The following is a 26,177-nucleotide window of genomic DNA, read 5'->3' on the forward strand; positions in this document are numbered from 1 at the left end:
TGCTGGGGACTGCAGTGGAACTGACCAGTTGAACAATGAAGTCATTTTCTTGCAGATATTAAAAGGGAGAATGTATTTAAAAGGTAATGGGCTGAAGGTAGTAAAGTCATTGATGGTAGATAATAGTTTTGACTCCCTTGAACTCAAAAGGCAATTTAGAGGAAGTAATGAGATCTTCCAGTTGTGATCAAAAAAATGCAATCCAGAAGATGTTTTCATCTTATTTACAATCTGTTCTGCTTCAAAACCAGCAATTCCATGACAAATTACCAATTTTTACCTACTTAACAGAGCAAAAGTTCCAAAAATAGGCAGAAGCTCCACGTTCTGCTCAGCTGATGAATGATTTTGAGATAAGTTATGCACCACATGGAGTCCTTGTGGAGTTCTGAGATTGTCCTGAGTTTTCTCCAGAGAAGTCTGTTTTGTGAACTTAATAAAGAAAAACAGCTATGGACTAAAAAGGATGTGGAAAGTAACTTGTCTGTTGATTTGATTAAGCCATTTTTAAACGACGTCCCTACCTTCACTAAATGGTCTCCTTTGTCATCCACTTTCTGTCTGATCTCCGGTTGACTCTCCTCTTCATGTGCAGCCAGTTTATCAACATTTGCCACGTTCACCAACAGGAAAGTATCCCCCAAGAAACAGTCATCCAACTTCGGCTGAAAATCCCGGGCAAAAGGATTGGAATGGCAGCACCAGTGTTCCACCACATCATTCCAATCTCCATTAGGCAAAGGTAAAACTCTCTGAAACATCCTGCATGAAAAATACCACATCACATCAATACTTCAGCTCACTTTATGTTTTTAATTGTAAGAAAAATCATAACATTAAATGGGCTTGATGCAAGAAGACAAGCTTCTTTTATTATTAGATAAGTGTATATTTTTCTGGCAATTATTTATGGTATTCACAAAGGCTGCTTGGAAACAAAAAGCCTCTGAAGCTGCTACCAGAGCATTTATTAAGGGTCCACTAAGCTTCCACCAAGTCTGGCAGCAATGGGGGGAGGGGGAACTAAACTCCAACCAATCTTTTCACATTGTTCAAAGTACTTTAATTGTTAGGGCAAATCTTATCTTGACTTTGGGACTAGATTCATGTTGAACAAGGTTACAACAAAGAGGTGACTTCTCTATCTTCACAAATGCCACTCAGACTGCAGGCATGTGGAAATGTCAGGAAAAACAGCCAAATCAGGACTTAAGGACTGAGGTTCTCTGATAAATCAGGAAGAATTAAATGTTGATTCTGTTGAAAGAGTAAAGATAGTGCACATTAATTTACATCAGTAGCAATGTTACCAAAAACAAATCTTGTCTGGGATCTTTAGAAGATCTCTTGGACACAAAAAGATACTATCATTTAATCAGAATTAGGTTTATTATCACTGACAAAAGTCATCAGCCAGAGCTGATAAAGGGTCTCAGCTCAAAATGTCAACTGTTAGTTTATCTTCATAAATGTTGCCTGATCTGCTGAGTTCCTGCAGCAGTTTGTGCATGTTACTTTGCATTTCCAGCATCTGAAAAAAACCTTTGTGCTTATGTCATGAAACTTCTTGTTTTGTGGCAGTAATATAGTACAAAACATAAAAATCACTATGTTACAGAAAATAAATAAGTAATGTCAAAAAGGAATAATGAGATAGTTTTCATCAGTTCAGAAATCTGGTGGTGGGAGGGAAGAAGCTGTTCCCAAATCCGTGATCTTCAGGCTCCTGTACCTCCTCCCAAATGGGAAGAGGGCATGTCTCAGATAGCGAGGGTCCTTTAATGATAAAAACTGCCTTCTTGAGGCACCACTTCTTAAAGATATCCTCAAGGGCAGGCAGGGTTGTGCCCATAACGGAGCTGGCAAAATCTACAACCCTCCACAGCCTCACAATAGCGATGACCAGAACACCAATTCAAAGTTATCTTGTAAACATCGACCATACCCGCGAAGTCCTCACCACAGTCCGCAGACTGCTAATAGGCCAGGATTAGACGTACAGGCGGGTGATCGGTCTTGCCAAATTTCAAGCATGGGATGCCACTCTGAGCATTCTTGATGATGGTATAACAGTAGTCATATGTGTTGGCTCCTCTGGTTCCACATGCAATATGTTGGAGGTAGCTGGTCAGAGATTTCCTCAAACTAACCTGGTTGAAGTTCCCTGAAATCACATCAAGGTGCGCTGTCTTGTGACTGTTGATCAGGGTGCTCAGCTGCTCTAGTGCCAGCCTGACGCTGGCCGGGGTGGAATGCACACTGCAACTAGGATGATGGCAGAGAACCTCCCCAGCAGATAGAATGGATGACACTTGACCGCTAACTGTTCCAGGTCAGGGGAGCAGGGCTGAGACAGCACTGCCACATCTGTGCACTACAATGAGTTAATCATGCAGCAAACACCACCTCCTCTGCCTTTATCTGACACTGCCGTCTGGTCCACGAGCTGGAAGGCGAAACATTCAGGCTGGAGTCCCCTGTTTGCAGTGCCATGTCTCTGTGAAGCAGAGTAGACAGCAGTTCCAAATGCCCCTCTGGGAGTGCAATCTTTCTTTGAAGTCTTCAATTTTACTTTGCAGAGGCTATACATCAGCCAGTAGGACTGTAGCAAGGAGGGACTTAGGGGCCTGAGTTTCAATCTTACCTGCAGCCCTCCCCCTACAGCCACATTTTCTGAGACAATGGAGTCTTTCCCTGAGCCTCCGGCTGCTGCACTCGCTGCCTGTGTGGTGTGCAGGCCCAAGGTACCAGTTCTGCACATGGCTGGTTTTTAAATGATTAGAAACTGTGTTGCTTACTGCAGAGTCAGTGGCTGCAGATTTCATCTATAGTAGTTGTAAATGGGATTACAGTGGATTCTGTTTATCGGTTAATCAAGGCAGCTGCTTATCTGGGATAACTCTTAAAGAACAAAAACTAATCAAGAAAATGGCTGGATTCTCTTTGCTTGTTTCGGACATTATGTTGCTTAATAGGGACAGGAGATTGTTGCTGAACGGTTTCTAACTATCATCAGTCGCATGCATTAATGAGGCCTTCAGACGCTACACCATGCTTAGAGCAGAGAGTTTTAAATAGCGTCAGCTGCATGTGTCTGTGTTCAAAAAGCAGTGATTTTTGTCACCGATAGTTGACAAGAAATAAGCAGTAAGACAACTCTAGACCATTTTGCTCACTGTGGTTTCAAGCATTCAGGCTTGGAAATGTCAGAAGCAGCCAGGAGCGAAAATTAAATGATTTCATTACTTTAACGTAGGGAAGTATGAAGAATTTGAAGCTATCAACAATCATCTTGAATTTTATCTTTAGTCCCTACTGGACACTCAGGTCTCACCTGTGGCCTCCAACTAACTGCTTGCATGGGACAGTAGCTACACCCAGTACACTGGTTTGAAAGGCAGGGTAAACCAGGTTAGGGTAGCCCAGCCAGAGGCTTGTCCTAGCAAGCAAAGTCAGCTCCAGCAGACTGGAAGGATGAGGTCTAATGGCCAGGAAGGCGGGTCAGAGAGCAAAGGTCAGGACGGGGTACAGAAGACATCATGGTCATCCACTACAAGCAGGGGAGACTCCAGTTGCGGTGTCTACTTGCATCACTAGACCCCGATTTCCGAGGTTGAGAGAGTGTAACTGTCCCATTGCAATGGCTTTTCCACTTTAAAAACTCTCCTGCACAGGTTTCTTGTCATCGTTGGACACAACAGACAACCACCAGTAGTATTGATAGTGCTCTAATTCGTCCTGTATTTCATTTAAATACAGAAACGGTAAGACTCAGTTAAATCGCACTTTGTCTCTTTTTTTAATACCTTTTTAATCATTTCCATGAAATTTTGCCTAATTGGGCCAAAAGATACTGGTTCCAACGTGTCCCAACCTATTGTATTTGATGATTCCCTTGGGCACTGCACCTAAGTACCCTCACTGGTGCTATTTTCAGGGACTCCTGAAAACTTACATAACTTTCATGACCTAGACATTATTGCTGTATTGCAGGGAACAGAGTAGCCAATCTAAATGCAGGAAGATCCCACAAACAGCAAGGTTATAAATGTCTGAATAATCTGTTTTAGCATTACTGATTTAGGAATAATTATTGGCCAAGTCACTAGTAGATTTTACCTGCTCAACTTTAAAAACAAAAGGTTGCAATCTTTTCTGTCTGTTTCAAAGGGAAGGCAGAGGCTCAGTTTAATGTAACTTCTGAAAGAAACAGTCTCATACTGGACTCCCTCAGTACCAAATGTGAATGACAGCCTAGATCTTCCTGGTTGAAGTGGGACATGAACTCACGATCTTGTGAGTTAAAGGTAAAGCCCAATGCCTAATATTACGTCCATCATGGACTGAAGTACTTGTCTCATACATATACTATTTCAATCACAAAAATATTTCCATTGCCACTCATAAAAAAATCAATAAGCTGCCTTACTGTGTCTGGAGTAGAGATTGCCCGCAGCTCTGGCACTGAAAGGCATAACATGCCTGGGCTTTCAGTGTCTGTATCACTGTTGGAACCAACTCTAAAGAAACAGAAAATATCATTACTGTCACAGTCAAAGAGTCATACAGCCTAACCGCTCCATACTGACCATAAATCCCATCTAAACTAGTCCCGTTTGCCCGATTTTGGCCCATATCCCTCTAAACCTTGCCTACATGCACCTATCAAAGTATCTTTTAATATTTTAATAACTTTGTAAACAATCTTTTAGCAACTTCTAACATTAAGTATTGACAAATTCTTGATTGATTTATTCAAACTTTTGGTACTTAATAGTACGGTATCGGACAATAATCTGCAAATTTAAAGTCTTCAACGATTTCATTGTTATCTGAGAATATAGGCTACAAAAGTTTTCATATTTTGTATATTATAACATCTTACTTACAACAATGAGTCACCAGAGATTCTACGAGTACTTAAATAAAAATCCAAAGTTACATGTTACACTATCTTATGGCATCATAACCAATATGGTCCTCAGATTTTCCCTCAAACGACATACTTCTCCATTCTTTGAGGGAAAAAAAGAGGTATTTCATGCATTGATTTTGTTTTTGTTCTAAGTAAATCAGTGATGATTCACGACATTTACTATGAACATTGAAGTGCTTGTCAATCACTAACATCACAATTGCAAAACCTGCCCCTCGAGCTCAGACCCCATTACTGTCCTGTCACAGCTCTGAAGTGACTGAAGTGTCTATTTCTACAACTCTGACTGACAAGCTTGCTTGAAGCAAAGGATCTGTAAAGTATAATAAACATTCTGCTTGCTGACAAACCAAGTTGTATGCATTTACCAATCCTAAATAAACCCACTACACAATTCACAACAGCTATAGGCATTAATTAACTACACTTAAATTAGAAACAGGCAGAAAAATTACGGGACAAGATGCCTCATCAACTATTACTAGCATCTGAGAAGATAAGTTAAAACAAAAGCAATTACACAACTATATAAAAAAGATCTGTTCTCACAACACGTCTAACCACTCTGAAGGCAATGCAGCATCTTGTTCCCATTTTGCAGTCAGCTTACAGACTGATCAGAACTCTTTCAACCCCGACCTGACAACAGTTGTACTGAAAACTTGTGCATCCCGCCTCTCAGCAACTAATGAACAAGGAGGACAAGGTAAGACAGCAGTGAGCTGGTAAATTACTTCATACTGACAGGCTGAGGGGCTCTTCCACACACCGCACATCCCCCTCAAACCTGCAACTAGAAAGCCCCATTTCCAAAAATGAAGCAATTGACAAGATAAGAATTCTGGCAAATCAAGCAGTTGTTAAGGTTCAAAGGTTGATCTATTATTGAAGTATGCAACTCTGAAATTCTTCTTCTCCAGGTAACCATGAAAGAAAAGAAAGGCAGCTCGATTATCAACCCTCAAATCCCCCATCTCCGCGCAAAAAAAAATGAACAAAAGCGGAGCAGGCACATCAACTTCCAAATCCCCCTCCCAGAACGAAAAAAAAACCAAGAAAGATCAGGCGAAAAACACACAATTAAAATAAATGACTGAAAAAAGTCTATAGTTCCAGGTCCATATGCAAAATGCAGAGAACCTGGTAGCATTCTCTGGGTACAATGGCAGGCTCTACTCTCTCCAGTGGCGTACCAGAGCAATTCTCAGCAATCAAAAAGCAGGCCTTCCATATTCACCTCGATGTTTCAATCTCCTTTGTTACTTTAATCTGCAAACAATGGAACCAAATGAAACCTAATAGTTCACTCCTTTTCGTCTTGGGTGCGATTCTGGAACTGTTGGAGCCTGTAATTTGCTGTTTGGAGATCATTTAGGTGTTCCAGCGCTCTGCAGTCTCCGAGAGGATTCCGGGATGCAGAGGGAGCGTGAACTAACCTTGTAGTAGGCAGGCTGTTGGATGAGGCATAAGCCGATTAAGGCTTCCATTATTCGCTGGTTAAAGCAATGAGGGAGATTGGAACTTCTAGCCCAATGCTGAAGTTTGGAAACCGCTTGGGTGTTTCAGCGCTCTGCAGTCTCTGGGAGGCAAAGGCAGCGTGCATGAATCTCATGGCGGGCAGTCTGCAGGACGAGGCACAAGCTAATTGGAGCTTCCATTGTACTTTCTTTATTTTAATATTTCAATGATTTTTTTGCACTTAACATGTTCTAATTTTTAATTCAGGTGACTTTTTCTTAAATATTAGCAGCAATCATAATAGTTCTTAAATTTGCTTCGTATGAAAGGCTGATTCTGGGGTTGAGTGCCCAGGATAACCTCACCAAGACTTCACTCTTCCCCAGCTGACTCCCCAAATATAGACAACCCTCCACTGTGAGAGCAGGAGGTCACAAAGCTGAATTCTAGTTAATTTGCCCAAATATACAGTTTTTAGCAAGAACCATACTCAAGTAAAATTTTAAGTCCTTATCTTGGGGGAGTCAGTTCTGGACAGTGAGACCAGATGGATTTTAGTCTCTGGGGGCTGGTTAATCCTGCAGATCATATTTGCAAACAAATTGCAGAATGTGCTGACATATAATTAGAAGTGGAAACCATTTTTTTTGGCAGCTCTGAAAACTGGGAATATCTTGATCACATGGAGAGAACTTTTAAGGGGACATATGTGCCAAAATGTGACAGCTATGAATGAGTTTGGATGTTAGCTGAAGATCTTTTTAACTCCACTGTTCTTTGCTCTTAAATAATGACCTGATTACCTCCAAGGTATAGCTATATTGAAATACAAAGTCTTATACTTTGACCTCTGTTTAAGGAGTGAAAAATTAAAATGATCAAGGCCCAAAACGATCTTTCGCCAAGTGTGCAACTTACAAATTACAAACTACGTGATAATTTTGAGCATAACTAATTTAACCCAAATTAATATCAAAGTCACCTTTAGGTCCATCAGTAAGAACTTGCAGCCTCATGTGGAAGCCGTCTCCTGCAATGTACTGGAGACCGCGGCAAGAGGAAGGAGCAATCCTGACCCCTGCTGGCAACCCAAAGTTCACACGCCTCTCAGAAGCCTGGAGATTAACGGACGTCAGGCCGAGCCTCACTTGCAATTCTGAGCAATCCTCAGGGAAAGTCCTGCTCAGAAACAAATACAAATCAAACTCAAGGAACATCAAAGCTCATCTCCATCCTGAAACATTCACAGTCAAAATGTCGACATTTTTGAATACATTAGTCTAAATCTGACCAGAGGGATCATCTGGTGAACATAATTCTTATTTAAAAAAATTAGCAGTGAAAATTCAGTAATATGATGTACAGTCAATAAGCAATCTCGTTACGTAATAAGTATCAGGTTAGAGGTGGATATATTTCAATAAGCAATTACCTTCTAATTCAATACAAGACAACATTTTGTATTAGCTAATGAAAGAGTACTACAACACATGAATGATTCTGCACTATGTGGGCTTTTTATTAGGTACACCTGCTCGTTAATGCAAATATCTAATCAGCCAATCATGTGGCAGCAACTCAATGTACTAAAGCATGCAGACACAGTCAGGAGGTTGTTGTTGTTCAGACCAAACATCAGAATGAGGAAGAAATGTGATCTAAGTGACTGACTGGAAAAGGGTGGTTTAAGTATCTCAGGAACTACTGATTCCCTGCAATTTCCATGCACAACAATCTCTGCAGTTTACAGAGAATGGTGCAATGAAAAAAGATCATCCAGTGAGTGGCAGTTCTGTGGACAAAAATGCCCTGTTACTGAGGGAGGTGACAGCAACTCAAATAACCATGTATTATAACAGTAAGATGCAGAAGAGCATCTCTGAACGTACAATATGTCGAACCTTGAAGAGGATGGGCCACAGCAGGAGACGACCATGAACATACACTCAGTGGCCACTTTATTAGGTGAAGGAGGTGTATAGCAGTATACAGTACCAAGCTCTGTGATCACAGCAACAACTTCAGTGTGTAATTATAGAACAGTTACGACATGAGAGAAAGCCTTTTTTTTTTAAAGTGCATCTTTGTAGGACATAGACATGATTGGCATTTATTATCTGTACCCAGTTACACAGAACTGAAGTGTCAGTTAGAGTCAACTACTTTTACGAGTCTTAAAACCTTTTATTTGAGATACAGATGTTGCTGGAGAGACCAGCAGTCATTGCCCATCCTTAATTATCTTTAAGAAGCTAGTGGTGAGATAATGCAGACCTATCTGCTTCACATTCATGGTTATGACATGACCTTGTTAGGTCCTTTCAGAGGGTATTAATGAACCAAACACACCTGGGTGTTTGAAATTATATGTACGTTGAGTCAATAAGAGAGCAGATCTTCTTTTACAGGTAGAAAAGGAATTTTTTTAAAAACAATAATCATTAGTATCATAGTTACCTTACACTATAAGACACAGGAGTAGAATTAAGCCAATTGGCACATCAAGACTGCTCCATCATTCTAACATGGCTGATTCATTATCCCTTTCAACCCTATTCTTCTGCCTTCACCCCATAACCTTTGAAGTTCTTACTAATCAAGAACCTGTCAACCTCTACTTTAAATATACCCAATGAATTGGCCCCAACAGCCATTCCAAAGATTCACCACCGTTTGGCTAAAGAAGTTTCTCCTCATCACTGTTCTAAAGTGACCTCCTTGTATCGGAGACTGTGTCCCTAATCTTAGACTCACACACAATAGGAAACATATTCTCCACATCCACTCTATCTAAGTTTTTCAATATTTGATAGGTTTCAAAAAGACCTCCCCTCATTCACCTAAACTCCAACAAGAACAGCTCCCACAGCCATCTGACACAACTCATACAGTAACCTTTTCCTTCATGGGTTAATTCTCATGAACTTCCCCTGGATCCACTCCAATGCCAGTACATCCCTTCTTTGATATGGGGCCCGAAACTGCTTGCAATACTTCAGTTGCAGGCTGCCCAATATGCCACAAAGCTTCAGCATTACATCCTTGCATACATATTCTAGTCTCCTCAAACTGAGTGTTAACATTGTCTTTGCAATGAATTCCAAATCATGCCAGCTCACTGAGTGAAAAGATGAATCAGATATAATGTCACTGGCAAATGTCGTAAAATATCAAGCACGAGAAAATCTGTAGATGCTGGAAATCCAAGGCAGCATACACAAAATGCTGGAGAAACTCGGCAGGCCGTGCAGCATCTATGGACAGGAATAAACAGTCAACATTTCAAGCTGAGACCCTTCATCGGGACTGGAAAAGAAGGGGAGAAGTCGAGTAAGAAGGTGGGAGGAGGGGAGGAAGAAATACAAGGTGGTAGGTGTTAGATAAAACTGGGACGAGGGAGGGTGGTGAAATAAAGAGCTGGGAAATTAATTGGGGAAAGAGATAAAGGGCTGGAAGAGGGGGAATCCGATAGGAGAGTAGAAGACTATGGAAGAAAGGAAGGAAGAGGGGAGTGATGAGCAGGTAAGAGAGGTCCAATCTAATGACATGAACATCAATTTCTCAAACTTCCGTTAACTACCCCTCAGCTCTTCACCATTCCCCATTCCTGTTTCCCTCTCTCAACATTTTTCCTTACCTGCCCCTCCCCCTCCAGTGCTCTTCCTCCTTCCCGTTCTTCCATGGTCTTTACTCTCTCCCGTCAAATGCCCCCTCCTCCAGCCCTTTATCTCTTTCACCAATCAACTTCCCAGCTCTTTACTTTAATCCTCTCTTGGTTTCACCTGTCACCTACCACATTGTACTTCTTCCTCCCCTTCCCAAACCTTCTCACTCTGACTTCCCTTCTTTATTTTTCAGTCTTGATGAAGGCTCTCGACCTGAAACGTCGACTGTTTATTCCCTTCCACAGATGCTGCCTGGCCTGCTGAGTTACTCCAGCATTTTGTGTGTATCATAAAATATGTTGATTTTTGGGCGCAGGATATTGCAATACATAAAAAAAGATGTAAATTACAATAAGAAATGTACATAAAAAATTAAATTAAATAAGTAGTGCAAAAAAAAAAGCCTAAGGTAGTGCTCATAGGTTCATTGTCCATTCCGAAATCTGATGGCAGAGGGGAAGAAGCTGCTACTGATATATTGTGTGCATGTCTTCAAGCTCCTGAACCTCACCTTTGATGGAAGTAATGAGATTAGGTTAAGCCCTGGGTGATGGGGGTCATTAATTTTGAATGCCACCTTCTTGAAGCATCACCTTTTGAAGATGTCCTCGAGCTGGTAAGACTAGTGCCCATGATGGACTGGTTCAGCCAGCTGTTGAAATTTTTACAACAAAAAAATTTCACAAACCTGATTCAACTTTTTGCAGTTTTTTCCGGTCCTGTGCAGTGGACCCTCTATACAACCAGTTAGAATACTCATCATGGTACATCTGTAGAAATTAGCAAGAATCTTTGGTGACATATTGAGTGTCCTCAAATTCCTAATGTAATATAGTCGCTGTCATGCCTTCTTTGTAATTGCATCCGTATATTGGACCCAGGATAGATCTTCAGAGATGGTGATACCCAGGAACTTGAAACTGCTCACCCTTTCCACTTCCAATCCCTCGACGAGGACTGGTGGATGTTACCTCTACTTCCCCTTCCTGAAGTCCACAATCAATTCCTTGGTCTTACTAACACCGAGCATAAGGTGGTGGTTGTGATACCACTCCACCAGCCAATCTATCTCACTCCTGTAATCCTCCACATTACATCTAAGGTTCTACCAACAGCTGAGTCATTGGTGAATTTATAGATGGCATTTAGCTGTGCCTAGCCACACAGTCATGGGTGTAGAGAGAGTAGAGTAGTGAGCTAAACATACATCCTTGAGGTACGCCAGTGTTGACTATCAATGAGGAGGAGACGTTATGTCCAATCTGTACTGACTGTGGTCTCCAAATGAAGAAGTCAAGGGGGTCACAGGGGCCCAGGTTTCAAAGCTTGTTGATTAGAGCTGAGGGTATGATTGTGTTGAACTTTGAGCTATAATCGATAAACAGCAGCTTGACATTGGTATTTCTTTTGTCCAGGTGATCCAAGACTGAGTGGAGAGCCAGTGAGATTGCAGCCACTGAAGACCTATTGTGTCCAAATCCTTGCTTAGGCCATGATTCTGGCCATGACCAACCTCTCAAAGCACTTCACCATGAGGGGAACTGAATGATAATCACTGAGGCAATGCCCCTGTTCTTCTTGGGCACTGGTACGATTGGCACCCTTTTGAAGCGGGCAAGAACCTCCGACTGTAGCAGTGAGAGATTAAAGCTGTCATCGAACTCTCCCGCCAGTTGGTTTGCACTTGTTTTCAATGCCGTACTAGATACACCATCAGAGCTAGCAACAGAAAAATGTTCTGGCATCTGCCTCCATAACACAGATCACAAGGTCACCAGGTGCTGCAAAGATTCTCACAGGTGTAGTTTATTCTCCCTTTAAAAGTGTGCAGAAAAGGCTTGGAGCTCATCCGAGAGTAAAGCATCACAGCCTGCAAATCTTTCCAGAGCTGTCATGAATCAAATTCCACCTCTAACTTCAATCAGGAATATTTTTTCATTCTTAAAATAACTTTCAGTAGGTCTTCCTGCACCTGGACTGTTCTGGATCACCAGTCCTGAATGTCACAGTTTTAGCCCTCAGCTGACTATGCATCTCCTGGTTCATCCACATCTTTGGTTTGGGTATATCCAGTAAGTTCTTAAAGGCACTCACTCATCCACACAGGTCTTAATGAAGTCAGCCACAAATGTGGCGCTTTGATTCAACGATGAGTCCTTAAATTTTGTCCAGTCTACTGACTCAAAGCAGTCCTGTAAGCACTTCTCCACCTCCACTGACCATGCCTTCTTGGTCCCCACCACTGATGCTGCGTGTTTAGTATCTGCATATACACCAGGATTAGAAGTATAGCCAGGTGGTTGAACTTTCCAAAGTGTGGACAAGGGATAGTACGATAAGCATTTTTGGTGGTATAACAGTGGTCAAGCACCTTTGGCGCCTTTGGCTCCACAGGTGATATATTAGTGGTAGTTGTTCAGAGACTTCTACAAACAGTTCTTCAAGATGTTCAAGCAACACACACAAAATGCTGGTGGAACGCAGCAGGCCAAGCAGCATCTATAGGGAGAAGCACTGTCGACATTTCGGGCCGAGACCCTTCGTCAGGACTAACCAAAAGGAAAGATTTGAAAGTAGGAGGGGGAGGGGAAAATGCGAAATGATAGAAGGCCGGAGGGGGTGGGATGAAGCTGAGAGCCAAACACGTGATTGGCGAAAGTGATACAGAGCTAGAGAAGGGAAAGGATCATGGGACGGGAGGCCTCAGGAGAAAGAAAGGGGGAGGGGGAAAGCACCAGAGCGAGATGGAGAACAGGCAGAGTGATGGGCAGAGAGAGAGAGAAAAAAAACAAACAATATGTCAGGGATGGGTTAAGAAGGGGAGGAGGGGCATTAACAGAAGTTAGAGAAATCAATGTTCATGCCATCAGGTTGGAGGCTACCCGGCCGGTATATAAGGTGTTGTTCCTCCAACCTGAGCGTGGCTTCATCTTGACAATAGAGGAGGCCATGGATAGACATATCAGAATGGGAATGGGACGTGGAATTAAAATGTGTGGCCAGTGGGAGATCCTGCTTTTTCTGGTGGACAGAGCATAGGTGTTCAGCGAAACGGTCTCCCAGTCTGCATCAGGTCTCACCAATATATAAAAGGCCACACCGGGAGCACCGGACGCAGTATATCACACCAGCCGACTCACAGGTGAAGTGTCGCCTCACCTGGAAGGACTGTGTGGGGCCCTGAATGGTGGTGAGGGAGGAAGTGTAAGGGCAGGTGTAGCACTTGTTCCACTTGCAAGGATAAGTGCCAGGAGGGAGAACGGTGGGAAGGGATGGGGGGGGGGAACGAGTGGACAAGGGAGTCGCATAGGGAGCAATCCCTGTGGAAAGCAGAAAGGAGGGGGATGGTTTAAAGATGTGCTTGGTAGTGGGATCCCGTTGGAGGTGGCAGAAGTTACGGAGAATTATACATTGGACCTGGAGGTTGGTGGTGTGGTAGGTGAGGACAAGGCGGACCCTATCCCAAGTGGGGTGGTGGGTGGATGGGGTGAGGATAGATGTGCAGGAAATGGGAGAGATGCATTTGAGAGCAGAGTAGATGGTGGAAGAAGGGAAGCCCCTTTGTTTAAAAAAGGAAGACATCTCCTTCATCCTGGAATGAAAAGCCTCATCCTGAGAGCAGATTCGGTGGAGATGGAGGAATTGTGAGAAGGGGATAGCATTTTTGCAAGAGACAGGGCGGGAAGAGGAACACTCCAGGTAGCTGTGAGAGTCTGCAGGCTTATAGTAGATATCGGTAGATAGGCCGTCTCCAGAGATGGAGACAGAAAGATCAAGAAAGGGGAGGGAGGTGTTGGAAATGGACCAGGTAAATTTGAGGGCAGGGTGAAAGTTGGAGGCAAAGTTAATGAAATCGACGAGCTCAGCATGCGTGCAGGAGGCAGCGCCAATGCAGTCGTCGATATAGCGAAGGAAAAGAGGGGGATGGATACCCGTATAAGCTTGGAACATGGACTGTTCCACAATGCCAACAAAAGGCAGGCATAACTGGGACCCATGCAGGTGCCCATGGCTACACCCTTGGTTTGGAGGAAGTGGGAGGAGCCAAAGGAGAAATTATTGAGAATAAGAACTAATTCGGCTAGACGGAGGAGAGTGGTGGTAGAGGGGAATTGGTTAGGTCTGGAATCCAAAAAGAAGCAGAGAGCTTTGAGACCTTCCTGGTGGGGGTGGAGGTATATAGGGACTGGACGTCCATGGTGAAAATAAGGCAGTGGGGGCCAGGGATCTTAAAATCATTGAAAAAATTCAAAGCGTGAGAAGTGTCACGAACATAGGTGGAAAGGGATTGAACAATGGGGGATAAAACAGTGACAAGGTATGCAGAAATGAGTTCGGTGGGGCAGGAGCAAGCTGAGACAATAGGTCTACCTGGACAGGCAGGTTTGTGGATCTTGGGTAGGAGGTAGAAATGGGAAGTGCGGGGTGTGGGACCTATGAGGTTGGTGGCAGTGGATGGGAGATCCCCAGAGCTGATAAGGTTGGTGATGTTATAGGAGACAGTGGCCTGGTGCTCCTCAGTGGGGTCATGATCAAGGGGTAAATAAGAGGAGGTATCAGAGAGTAGTCTCTCTTCTTCAAGATGTTTCCTAGCTTTTATACTAATCATCCTGGATGAAGGGTTTTCAACCTTTTTTATGCCATGGACCCCTACCATTAATTGAGGGGTCTGTGGGCCCAGCTCGGAAACCCCTACCTGAGATTTATATTCTCTGCTTCTTGACTTTTCCAAGTATGGAAAATGGCCCCTTTTTTTCCACTTGATTCTACCCAATCACAGTTTTACCTTCACCATCACCCCTCTGAAGAGAACAATCCCAACTGCCCCTGTCTCTCCAGGCAACCAAAGTCCCTCCTCCCTGATTTGATTCTACTTATTCTAGAGACACATGCTCGTAATCTGGAGCAAAACACACAAAATGGTAGAGGAAGTCACTAGACCAGGCAGCATCTATGGAAAGGAATAAATAGTCAACATTTTAGGCCAACACCCTTCATAAGGACTGGAAAGGAAAGGGGGCAGAAGCAAGTGGGGAGACAGGGGAGGACAGTAAGTGATTGCTGAAACCAGGTGAGGGAAAAAAGTGGTTGGGAAAGGATTGTGATGCAAGAAGCTGGGAGGTGACCGGTGGAAGAGGTAAGGGGCTGAAGAAGGAATCTGATAGGAAAAGACAACAGACCAGGGAATAAGGAGAAAGAGGTGAAAAATCAGAGGGAGCTGATAGACCAGTCATGAGGACAAGGGAGGAGAGAGCCACCAGAATAGGTTTAACCTCAAAAGAGGTTTAAGCATGCAAAAGAGGAGAGAGGGTGCCAGAAGTTAAGAGTAATTCATGTTCTTGCAATCAAGCCAGAAACTGCCCAAACAGAATATGATGTGTTGCTCCTCCAACCTGAATTTCTTTCTTTCTAAATCTTTTTATTAATATTAGTAATATGGACAGAATACAAATGATATATTGATAAAGAAATTACCAACATATAAATTCCATTACATATGAAAAAAACATACATAATAGTTACAATATAAATGAGTTTACCAAAACATAAGCCATAAAATATATGTATGAACATAGTAAGTCTAAATATTTCATAATATGATATAAAGAAAACAGAAAAAAGAAAAAAAAACAAAAAAAAATATAATGCCAAACTAGCTAATCTATTCTAATAACTAATAACTAATATAGAAGAAAAAAGAAGCAAAAAAGAGAAAAAAAAGGGGGCTGTTTATAATATCTCACAAAAATAAGTATTCATCAATGCCGTCACTTCCGGTCCTGTCAAAATCCATAAGCTAAAAGCTCGGAAATCAAATGAACTTGGCACAGGGTCATATTACATCATATGAAAATGTTGAATAAATGGTCTCCATAACTTTTCAAATTTAATAGAAGTCTCAAAAGTACCACTTCTAATTTTTTCTAAATTTAAACATAACATAGTTTGAGAGAACCAATTAAATACAGTGGGAGGATTAATTTCTTTCCAATTCAACAATATAGATCTTCTAGCCATCAGAGTTAGAAATGCAATCATTTGACGGGCAGAAGAAGATAAATGCAGTGAGTCTAAGATTGGTAAACCAAAAATTGCGGTAATAGGATGAGGTTGTAAATCAATATTCAAAACCGCAGAAATAATATCAAAAATATCTTTCCAATATTTCTCCAAAAATGAACAAGACCAAAACATATGAGTTAAAGACGCAATTTCAAAATGACATCTATCACAAATAGGACTGTATGAGAGTAAAAATGAGCTAACTTATCCTTGGACATATGGGCCCTATGTACTATCTTAAATTGTATTAGTGAATGTTTGGCACATAACGATGATGTATTAACTAATTGAAGAATTCTATCCCAATTCTCACTAGAAACACTAAGACTAAGCTCTCTTTCCCAATCCTTTTTAGTCTTATAAAGAGGCTCTGAATGTATCTTCATAATTATATTATAAAGTTTTGAAATAAGCCCTTTTTGAAAAGGGTCTAATTCAAATAAACTCTCCAAAATATCTGAAGGCACAAAATTTGGAAACGTAGAGAGTACAGAACTTAAAAAATGTCTAATCTGTAAATATCTAAAAAAAATGAAATCTAGGCAAGTTATATTTGTTGGATAATTGCTCAAAAGACATGAAACAATTATCTAAAAATAAATCAGAAAATCTTAGTAATCCCTTAGTTTTCCAAGCCGAATAAGCTTGATCTATAATGGAAGGGTGAAAAAAACAATTAGATACAATAGGACTATTTAAAACGAATTGAGTCAACCCAAAAAATCTCCGAAATTGAAACCATATACGCAAAGTATGTTTAACTATCAGGTTGTCAATTCGTTTCGACAATTTAGAAAGAGAAAAAGGGAGAGAAGTCCCTAAAATAGAACCCAGAGCATAAGCTGATACCGATTTAGTTTCTAAACTCACCCAACAAGGGCCAAAAGATCCACCCCCATCTTTCAACCAACATAACAAATATCTAATATTAACTGCCCAATAGTAAAATCTGAAATTAGGTAATGCTAACCCGACTTCCTTTCTTGTCTTCTGTAAATATGTTTTACCTAACCTGGGATTTTTATTCTGCCATATATATGAAGAAATTTTAGAGTCAACATTAGTAAAAAAAGATTTCGGGATAAAAATTGGTATCGCTTGAAAAATATATAAAAACTTAGGTAAAATAACCATCTTAATAGCATTAATCCTACCTATTAGGGATAAAGATAAAGGTGACCACTTAGTAAACAAATCTTTAATCTGATCAATTAATGGTAAAAAAATTAAATCTAAATAAATCTTTATGGTTTTCTGTGATTTTGATCCCTAAATAAGTAAAAGAGTCATTAACTAATTTAAAAGGTAAATTTCCATAAATTGGGACCCGTTTATTCAAAGGAAACAATTCACTTTTATTAAGATTTAACTTATATCCAGAAAACTCACTAAATTGAGCCAATAATGATAAAACTGCTGGGATGGATTTCTCCGGGTTAGAAATGAATAGTAATAAATCATCTGCATACAAAGATAACTTAAGAATATCTGTCCCACGATTAATTCCCAAAATATCCTGTGATTGTCTGATGGCAATTGCCAAAGGTTCTAAGGGAATGTTAAATAGTAATGGACTAAGAGGACATCCTTGTCTAGTGCCCTGAAATAAGCGAAAAAAGGGAGATCTTTGATTATTGGTAAACACTGAGGCTACTGGAGTATGATAAATCAATTTAATCCATAAATATCGGACTAAAATTAAACTTATCCAACACATTAAATAAGTAAGGCCATTCAACTCTATCAAATGCTTTCTCTGCATCTAATGAAATCACGCATTCTGAAGTGTCATGTGAGGGAGTATAAACAATATTCAACAATCTCCTAATGTTAAAAAAAGAATAACGATTTTTAATAAAACCAGTTTGATCATCTGAAATAATTTTGGGTAATACCTTCTCCAATCTAGATGCCAGTAACTTGGAAAAAATCTTGGAGTCTACATTCAATAAAGATATAGGTCTATAAGAAGCACAATTAGTAGGGTCTTTATCTTTCTTCAATATTAAAGAAATGGAAGCTCTATAAAAAGATTGTGGCAAATTCCCCAATCTAATGGCTTCCTCAAAGACCTTACCTAACCAAGGGGAAAGAGTAGCAGAAAAAAAATTTAAAAATTCAACTGTATAACCATCTGGACCCGGTGCTTTCCCAGAATTCATTGAGGAAATAGCCCCTTTAATTTCTAAATCCGTAATAGGAGTATCCAATATCAAAAGATCATCAGATGATAATCTTGGAAAATTTAATTTCCCAAGAAAATCAGACATGGTATTATGATCTTGAGGAAATTCAGATTGATACAGGGAGGTATAGAAGTCTTGAAATGCCTTATTTATCTCATCATGATTAACTGTCAGATTCCCATTCTGCTGACCAATCTTAGTGATCTGACATTTAACCAAAGCATTCTTCAATTGACTAGCTAACAGTTTACCAGATTTATCACTATATATGTAAAAATCAGATCTAGATTTCATTAATTGATTTTCAATCGAGGATGTAAGTAATAAACTATGTTCCATTTGAAGTTCAACCCTTTGTTTGTAAAGCTCCTTACTAGGAGCAATCGAATATTTCTTATCAATCTCTTTAATTTTATCAACCAATAAGAGAGTTTCCATCTTAGTACGTTTCCTCAAACCAACAGAATAAGAAATAATCTGTCCACGTATATACGCTTTAAAAGTGTCCCAAAGTGTTCCGCAGGAAATATCATCTGTAGAATTAGTTGAAAAGAAGAAGTCGATCTGCTCCTCCATAAATTTTATAAAGTCAGAGTCTTGCAACAAGGTAGAGTCAAATCGGCATTGTCTGGCATTAGAAGCTGTATCTGTAAATTTCATAGAAAGTAATAATGCAGCATGATCAGAGATAGCTATAATATCATAGTTACAACCGATTACCAATGGAATAAAACAAGAGTCTACAAAAAAAAATCAATTCTTGAATAAGAGTGATAAACATGTGAGAAAAAAGAAAACTCTTTGTCATTAGGATGCCCGAATCTCCAAATATCAAAAACTCCATTGTCAGTCAAAAAAAAGTTAATACAAGTGGCTGACTTATTAGGTAAAGTCTAAATAGATAAAGATTTATCCATCAGAGGATTTAAACAACAATTAAAGTCACCACCCATTATTAACTTATATTCGTTTAGATTGGGTAAAGAGGTAAATAAAGACTTAAAAAAGTCAGGACAATCCACATTTGGAGCGTAAACATTAACCAAAGCAACCTTTTTATTACAAAGTAAACCCGTAATTAACAAAAATCTGCCATTCGGATCCAAAAAAATATCATGTTGAACAAATGAAATAGAGGAGTCAATAAAAATTGAAACTCCTTTTACTTTAGCATTCGAATTTGCGTGACACTGTTGACCCCGCCAAAATCTAAAAAAACAAAATTTGTCCTCCTTCCTCACATGAGTTTCTTGTACAAAAATGATATGAACATTAAGTCTTAGGAATACTTTGAAAATCTTCTTTCGTTTAATTGGATGATTTAAACCATTAGTATTCCAAGACACAAAATTAATGGTCTGAGCCATAATTCTAAAACCAACCCTTTGGTATAGAAAGGGTTAACCAACTTATAAACTCATGCACCCGGAAGAGGAACAAAAGTAAAGAGAAGACCCGGAAGTGACGACAACACAGATATATTTGAAGTTCAAAAACAGCCCAAATGAAAAAACTAACACAAACTGGTACAAAAAAAATAGAATTAGAAAACAGACCATCCCCCCACCCCCCAAGAAAAAGAGAAAAAGCCAAAATATGACTTAAAAAGGGAAAAAAATAAGACTAATCCTACCCCCATGTCAGCTGAAGAACACTCCATATATAAAGGATATATATAAAAGAATCACCCCAACTTTAAAAATTAAAATCACTATAATAAAAACCATATTTCTAAGTATAGTTAGTTGTAAAAAGAATAAAAATATAATCACTAAAAAAAATTATAAATCGGGCTCTAGCCCAGACAAAACAAAAAATATTTAAGCTATAAGCGATGGATTGTAGGAAAAAGGCGAAAAAAAATAAAAACATAACGCCATCTTAAGCAAAACCAAAAATCTTTTTCAAAAAACCACCATCTTAATCAAAGAAAAATTCACCTTCAAAGAATTAAAAATATACCTTCGAAGGAACAAAGTTAATGGACAAGTATGTAGTTAAATGATTAAAGTATATAAGGCAAAACAATTAATATGACGAAAACACACTTTAACTTAAGTATAAAGTTTAGGATGAACCTACACCAATAACCAGATTTTAATTCTGGTTTAAGAGATCGAGAACCATCTTACAAGATCAGGATCGTTCATTTATTAGAGACTGGTGTCTGTAGCAGTAGGGAAGTTCTCCTCCAGATATTTTCTCACTTCTGAAGTTGAAGTGAAAACTTGTCGTGGAGCATTCGACGGAGAAATTCGAAGCTTCACAGGGTATAGAAGCGCAGGTTTCAGATTTTTCTCATAACATTCAGCCATCAACGGTTTAAAAAGAAGCCTTCTTTTTAAAAGGTCAGGACTAAAGTCTTCTACCAGGCGGAAGCAAAATTCTTTGAATTTAATCATTCCTGCTCAACGAGCTGCTCTTATAAGTTGTTCTTTGTCATGTACATAATGGAACCGGACAATTACCACCGAAGGTTTGTCTGTAGCACTCGGTGATCGACGCCGAATTCTATGTGCCCGATCCAATAAAGGAGGGTTATTCGGGAAAATCGTCGGAAACGCTTCTTTTAAAAGTTGAGCAAAATATTTCGAAGGGTCATCTTTTTCTATGCCGTCTGGAAGACCAAGTATACGTAAGTTCTGTCTTCTGGACCGATTCTCAAAATCGTCACTCTTGGCTTCAAGGGCTTCCATCAGCTTAATGGTCGAAATTAAATCCTGTTGCAGTTTTTCAATAGTCAAATCTCGCTTCCGAGCATCTTTTTGCAGAGACGCAATAAGAGCTTGTTGCTGTTTAATTACTAAATCCGTCTTAACCATGTACTCTTGAAACGCCTCTATATCTTCTTTAAAAAATTGTTGTAGTTCAGCAAATTTTTTATCCAAAACCTCCATAAGCAATTCAGAAGTTAATTGAGTTTGTTGTGATGGAGCCTGCTTCTTTCCGTTACCGTTCGGATTGCGTCCGGGATCCCGTCCCTTAGACCTGAGAGACATTTCTGTTTGCATATCTTCAAAAGTTCACAACAAACTCTTGGCAATAAATCCAAACAAAAAAAATAACAAAGAAACTTTCGATATAGGTAAAAATAAGCTGAATAAGGGTGATCAAAGGTTAAAAAAAGTAAAGGTTATGGAGCGAATCCAAAACAGTACTCACTCCATGAGCGTCTCCAGCTGACTCCTCCAACCTGAATTTGGCCTCATCCTTTCATTAGGAACCCATGGACTACGAACGGGAATGAGAAATCAAATTGAAATAGGTTGGCACCAGGAGATTCTGGCTATTGCAGCAGGCAAGATAAAGGTGCTTAACAAAGCAGCCCCAAAACTGCTTCAGGTGTAACTGAAGGCCGCGCCAGGAGCACTGGATACAGCTTCTTCATCTGGAAGGACTGATGTACATATTCCTTCCCACATTCTCATTACCACATAGTGGTGCCCAAATACACAATCAATATTCTAGAGACAGTACAACCAATGGTTGATGGGCTGAATGGTATAATTCTGTTCCTATGTTTTATGGTCATGTCACCAGAGTCCTGGATCCTCTATGTGTTTTAAAAGTTACATTCTCAACCTGGAAAGTTTGAGCACAATTATTATAATTGTACCCTTGCACTTTCTACACAGCCAGACTGCTTGCTTCCCCGCATTTTCGATGTCCATCCCTTCTTCCAGTTTGTCCATCCCCCCGAGTGCCCCCTTCACATTTTTGTGCCATCTGCACATTAGGAATTTGGACAGTGAAGTCCAAATCATTTGCGTCATCATCATTATGTGCCATGTCATATTATTCAGGCGAGCAAGGTCTTTTGGCCATGATTGTTCTTGGCAAATTTTTCTATAGAACAGTTTGCCATTGCCTTCTTCTGGGCAGTGTCTTTACAAGATGGGTGACTTCTGCCTGCCATCAAACCAGGACTTGTGATATGCACCAGTTGCTCATACGACCAACCAACACCTGCGTCACGTGACTAAGCAGGTCCTACACCTTGCCCAAGTGTGACCTGCAAGGAGTACCTTACACCTCCTTTGGTGGAGATGTATCTCAAAATCATTACTGTATGTCAAGAAAATAAATTCCCTCAGCACTGATCCCCCAGAAAATAACACTGTATATCATCCTCAAAACACTGAATATGAATTATTATGGTTCTGTTCCCTAAAGCTGAGCTTATTTTGTATCCAAGTTTGCATTAAATCAAATTATGGAAATTCTGGGAAATTTCTATGAACACCTGCCAAGTTTTTACATACTTGAAACAGCAGTATCACAGGAACATGTGACAAATTACAACTTCCATCTGCACTGCACATTAATTGTAAGATGTGATCTGAAGGATTGTCACAAAAATGGGTGATCATCCAAAGGGTCCCAGTTATGCCTGCCTTTTTGTTGGCTTTGTGGAACAGTTCATGTTCCAAGTCTATATAGGTATCCGTCTCCCTCTTTTCCTTCGCTACATCAACGACTGCATTGGCGCTGCCTCCTGCACGCATGCTGAGCTCATTGATTTCATTAACTTTGCCTCCAACTTTCACCCTGCCCTCAAATTTTCCTGGTCCATTTCCGACACCTCCCTCCCCTTTCTTGATCTTTCTGTCTCCATCTCTGGAGACGGCTTATCTACTGATATCTACTATAAGCCTACAGATTCTCACAGCTACCTGGACAATTCCTCTTCCCACCCTGTCTCTTGCAAAAATGTTATCTCCTTCTCACAATTCCTCCATCTCCACCGAATCTGCTCTCAGGATGAGGCTTGTCATTCCAGAATGAAGGAGATGTCTTCCTTTTTTAAACAAAGGGGCTTCCCTTCTTCCACCATCAATTCTGCTCTCAAACGCATCTCTCTCATTTCCCGCACATCCGCCCTCACCCCATCCGCCCGCCACCCCACTCAGGATAGGGTTCCCCTTGTCCTCACCTTCCACCCCACCAGCCTCGAGGTCCAACGTATAATTCTCCGTAACTTCCGCCACCTCCAACGGGATCCCACTACCAAGCACATCTTTCCCTCCCCCCTCTTTCAGCTTTCCGCAGGGATCGCTCCCTACTCATTCATCCCCCCCCCCCCCATCCCTTCCCACCGATCTCCCTCCTGTTCCTCTAGGAACAAGTGCTACACCTGCCCTTACACTTCCTCCCTCACCACCATTCAGGGCCCCAGAGTCCTTCCAGGTGAGGCGACACTTCACCTGTGAGTCGGCTGGTGTGGTATACTGCGTCCGGTGCTCCCGGTGTGGCCTTTTATATATTGGTGAGACCTGATGCAGACTGGGAGACCGTTTCGCTGAACACCTATGTTCTGTCCGCCAGAAAAAGCAGTATCTCCCAGTGGCCACACATTTTAATTCCACGTCCCATTCCCATTCTGATATGTCTATCCATGGCCTCCTCTATTGTCAAGATGAAGCCACGCTCAGGTTGGAGGAACAACACCTTATATACCGGCTGGGTAGCCTCCAACCTGATGGCATGAACATTGACTTCTCTAACTTCCGTTAATGCCCCTCCTCCCCTTCTTAACCCATCCCTGACATATTATTTGTTTCTTTTCTCTCTCTCTGCCCATCACTCTGCCTGTTCTCCATCTCGCTCTGGTGCTTTCCCCCTCCCCCTTTCTTTCTCCTGAGGCCTCCCGTCCCATGATCCTTTCCCTTCTCTAGCTCTGTATCCCTTTTGCCAATCACGTGTCTGGCTCTCAGCTTCATCCCACCCCCTCCGGCCTTCTCCTATCATTTCGCATTTTCCCCTCCCCCTCCTACTTTCAAATCTCTTACTATCTTTCCTTTTGGTTAGTCCTGACGAAGGGTCTCGGCCCGAAATGTCGACAGTGCTTCTCCCTATAGATGCTGCTTGGCCTGCTGCATTCCACCAGCATTTTGTGTGTGTTGTTGTTTGAATTTCCAGCATCTGCAGATTTCCTCTTGTTTGATCATCCAAAGGAGCTTGATTAAAGATGGATTAGGAGGAGGTTACTAAAAGAGGCATCAAGTAAATAAAGAGCAAGAAAGACTGAAGGAATGAATCCAGTGCAGAGGATTTAGGTGTCCAAGTGTACAGACAACAATGCATGAACTGGAGACCCACGTAGAGGAATGAGCAACTAAGGAGACAGGGCACCACATGGCCAGAAAGAAGGCAGAGGTGGGATGGGTATGCTTGTAGAAGGATTCAAACGCAAGAGAGGGAAGTGCAAGTCTGAGGTTCTGGAGGTCACTGATTTGAATTGAATACAAGAAATGGAACCAGGACACAAGAGACTCTGCAGATGCTGGAAATGTGGAGCAACACTCAGCACTTTGGGTATAAACGGTCAATGCTTTCAGCTAAGATAAACCCAGGCAAATTCAATTTTGGGTGGGAAAAGATGTTAAAAATTTGGTGAGGCATAGGTTGTGAGGAGGGAGTAGGAAAGGCCAGCTCCAAATGGCTCCTCCTCCTGCTTGGTGCTTGGCTTTGTCATAACCAACAACTCATTTCTGTCACTGAGATTAACACAAGACCTACTGAAGCAGGCACTGACATCTGTCAATTATATTATCAGCTGGGCAAGAGAACACAAGGACATCCACTGCTAAATACAACTCAGTGGCGAGGAATTTCACTCACAAATTCATATGTAATAGTGCCTAATCTGATCTGACATCTACGTTGACCTGACCCAAAATACCAGTGTCAACAGAAACAATGCCAGTTGAAAATCAAAGACCCTTCAATGACAGTTCCTCGTAGACAGTACTTCACAGATAAAGGGTCTACTCCAAACTGATGGGAGACTACAGAATGTCCACAGACTACCCAATGAAGAGATTCTTGGCTTATCCACTAGTAAATACCACAAGTTTGATTACAGCAACCATGAGATCCAGAACCTGATTAACTGCAGACACAAAGTGTTCCTGGATTGGAAGCTTTGCACACCTGAAGGGAACAGTAACGGTTCAACAGGTAACTAAAAGCTGAAGTCCAGCAGAAATTCCATGATCTACAAATGCAAAATGAGTGGAAGGCGCAGCAGAAGGTTCAGAAACTTTAGGGCCGTCAAGGGCATCAACAGCCCAAACACGCCTTGGTGTAGGAATAATGGTTGTTGATAGTTGGCAATGGACTCAATGGGCCAAAGAACCTGTTTCTGTGTTGTGTCTCTATGACACGACGACCACTTCATAACTGTCTTCAACATTAACTCAGTGACTTTATCTTACATGTCTCTATCTGGGCCAGCCTTGTAGCTGCTTCGAAAATACATAAGCCCTACCAATGGGGTAACAAGTCTTTGGGAGTAGACTGCTAGTAACACTCTTCCGGACAGAGAGAAATCAGTTATATATTTACAATCTCAACTTCCATGTCTGGAAAAAAGATCACGCTAGGGACAACAATCGTGATTATCTTCAGAAAATACCCATACAGAATTGAAGCAGGATTCCTGGCCCTTTGAGCCTACAAGATGAAGGCTGATCCTATTTCTTCTCTACCTACACATCTGAATGCCTTTTTACCTCTGGAAATATATCTACTTCCTTGTTAATTTCAGAATCTTGACTTCCACAGCGCTCAATGGTGCATAGATCCACAAGTTCATCATCCACTCGGTAAAGAAACTTCTTTTCATTCTAAAACTCCTCCCCACATTCAGTCTCCCATTTTAAGTAAGAATCCGTCCCATTATTCTAAACTAGTGAATACGAACATAAACAACGGAACATCACCTCATATTACAGTTCAAATTAGCCAGATCTTTAAGGTTAACGATAAGACCAATGCAAATCCGTTTCTTAAGATGTGTTCCAGTTTTTACTATAGCTGCAATGCATCTAAATAAGACTTGGATCAAAAGCATATAGCAGTAATGCA

At 40.9% G+C, this 26,177-nt stretch overlaps 1 protein-coding gene across 5 annotated transcripts in view; it reads right to left on the minus strand.

Moving 5' to 3' along the window:
- Positions 1-26,177, minus strand: part of ube3d (ubiquitin protein ligase E3D) — a 358,068-nt gene that overhangs the window by 331,590 nt on the left and 301 nt on the right. For 4 of the 5 annotated variants that reach the window (XR_009514423.1, XR_009514422.1, XR_009514421.1 and 1 more), the window contains exons 2-4: positions 7,377-7,573; positions 4,430-4,520; positions 525-762 (exon numbers count right to left, since the gene is read on the minus strand). Coding sequence is in view for 2 of the 5 variants with exons in the window: in XM_059982380.1 (XP_059838363.1) it covers positions 525-762; positions 4,430-4,520; positions 7,377-7,573 (526 nt within the window). In the remaining 3 variants the exon portion in view is untranslated. Of the gene's footprint in view, positions 1-524; positions 763-4,429; positions 4,521-7,376; positions 7,574-15,648; positions 18,956-26,177 lie in introns of those variants that run through there. The other variant, XM_059982381.1, reaches the window with a different exon arrangement.

This window comes from Hypanus sabinus, chromosome 10 (genome assembly GCF_030144855.1).
Source record: "Hypanus sabinus isolate sHypSab1 chromosome 10, sHypSab1.hap1, whole genome shotgun sequence".
Classification (NCBI taxonomy): Eukaryota; Metazoa; Chordata; class Chondrichthyes; order Myliobatiformes; family Dasyatidae; genus Hypanus; species Hypanus sabinus.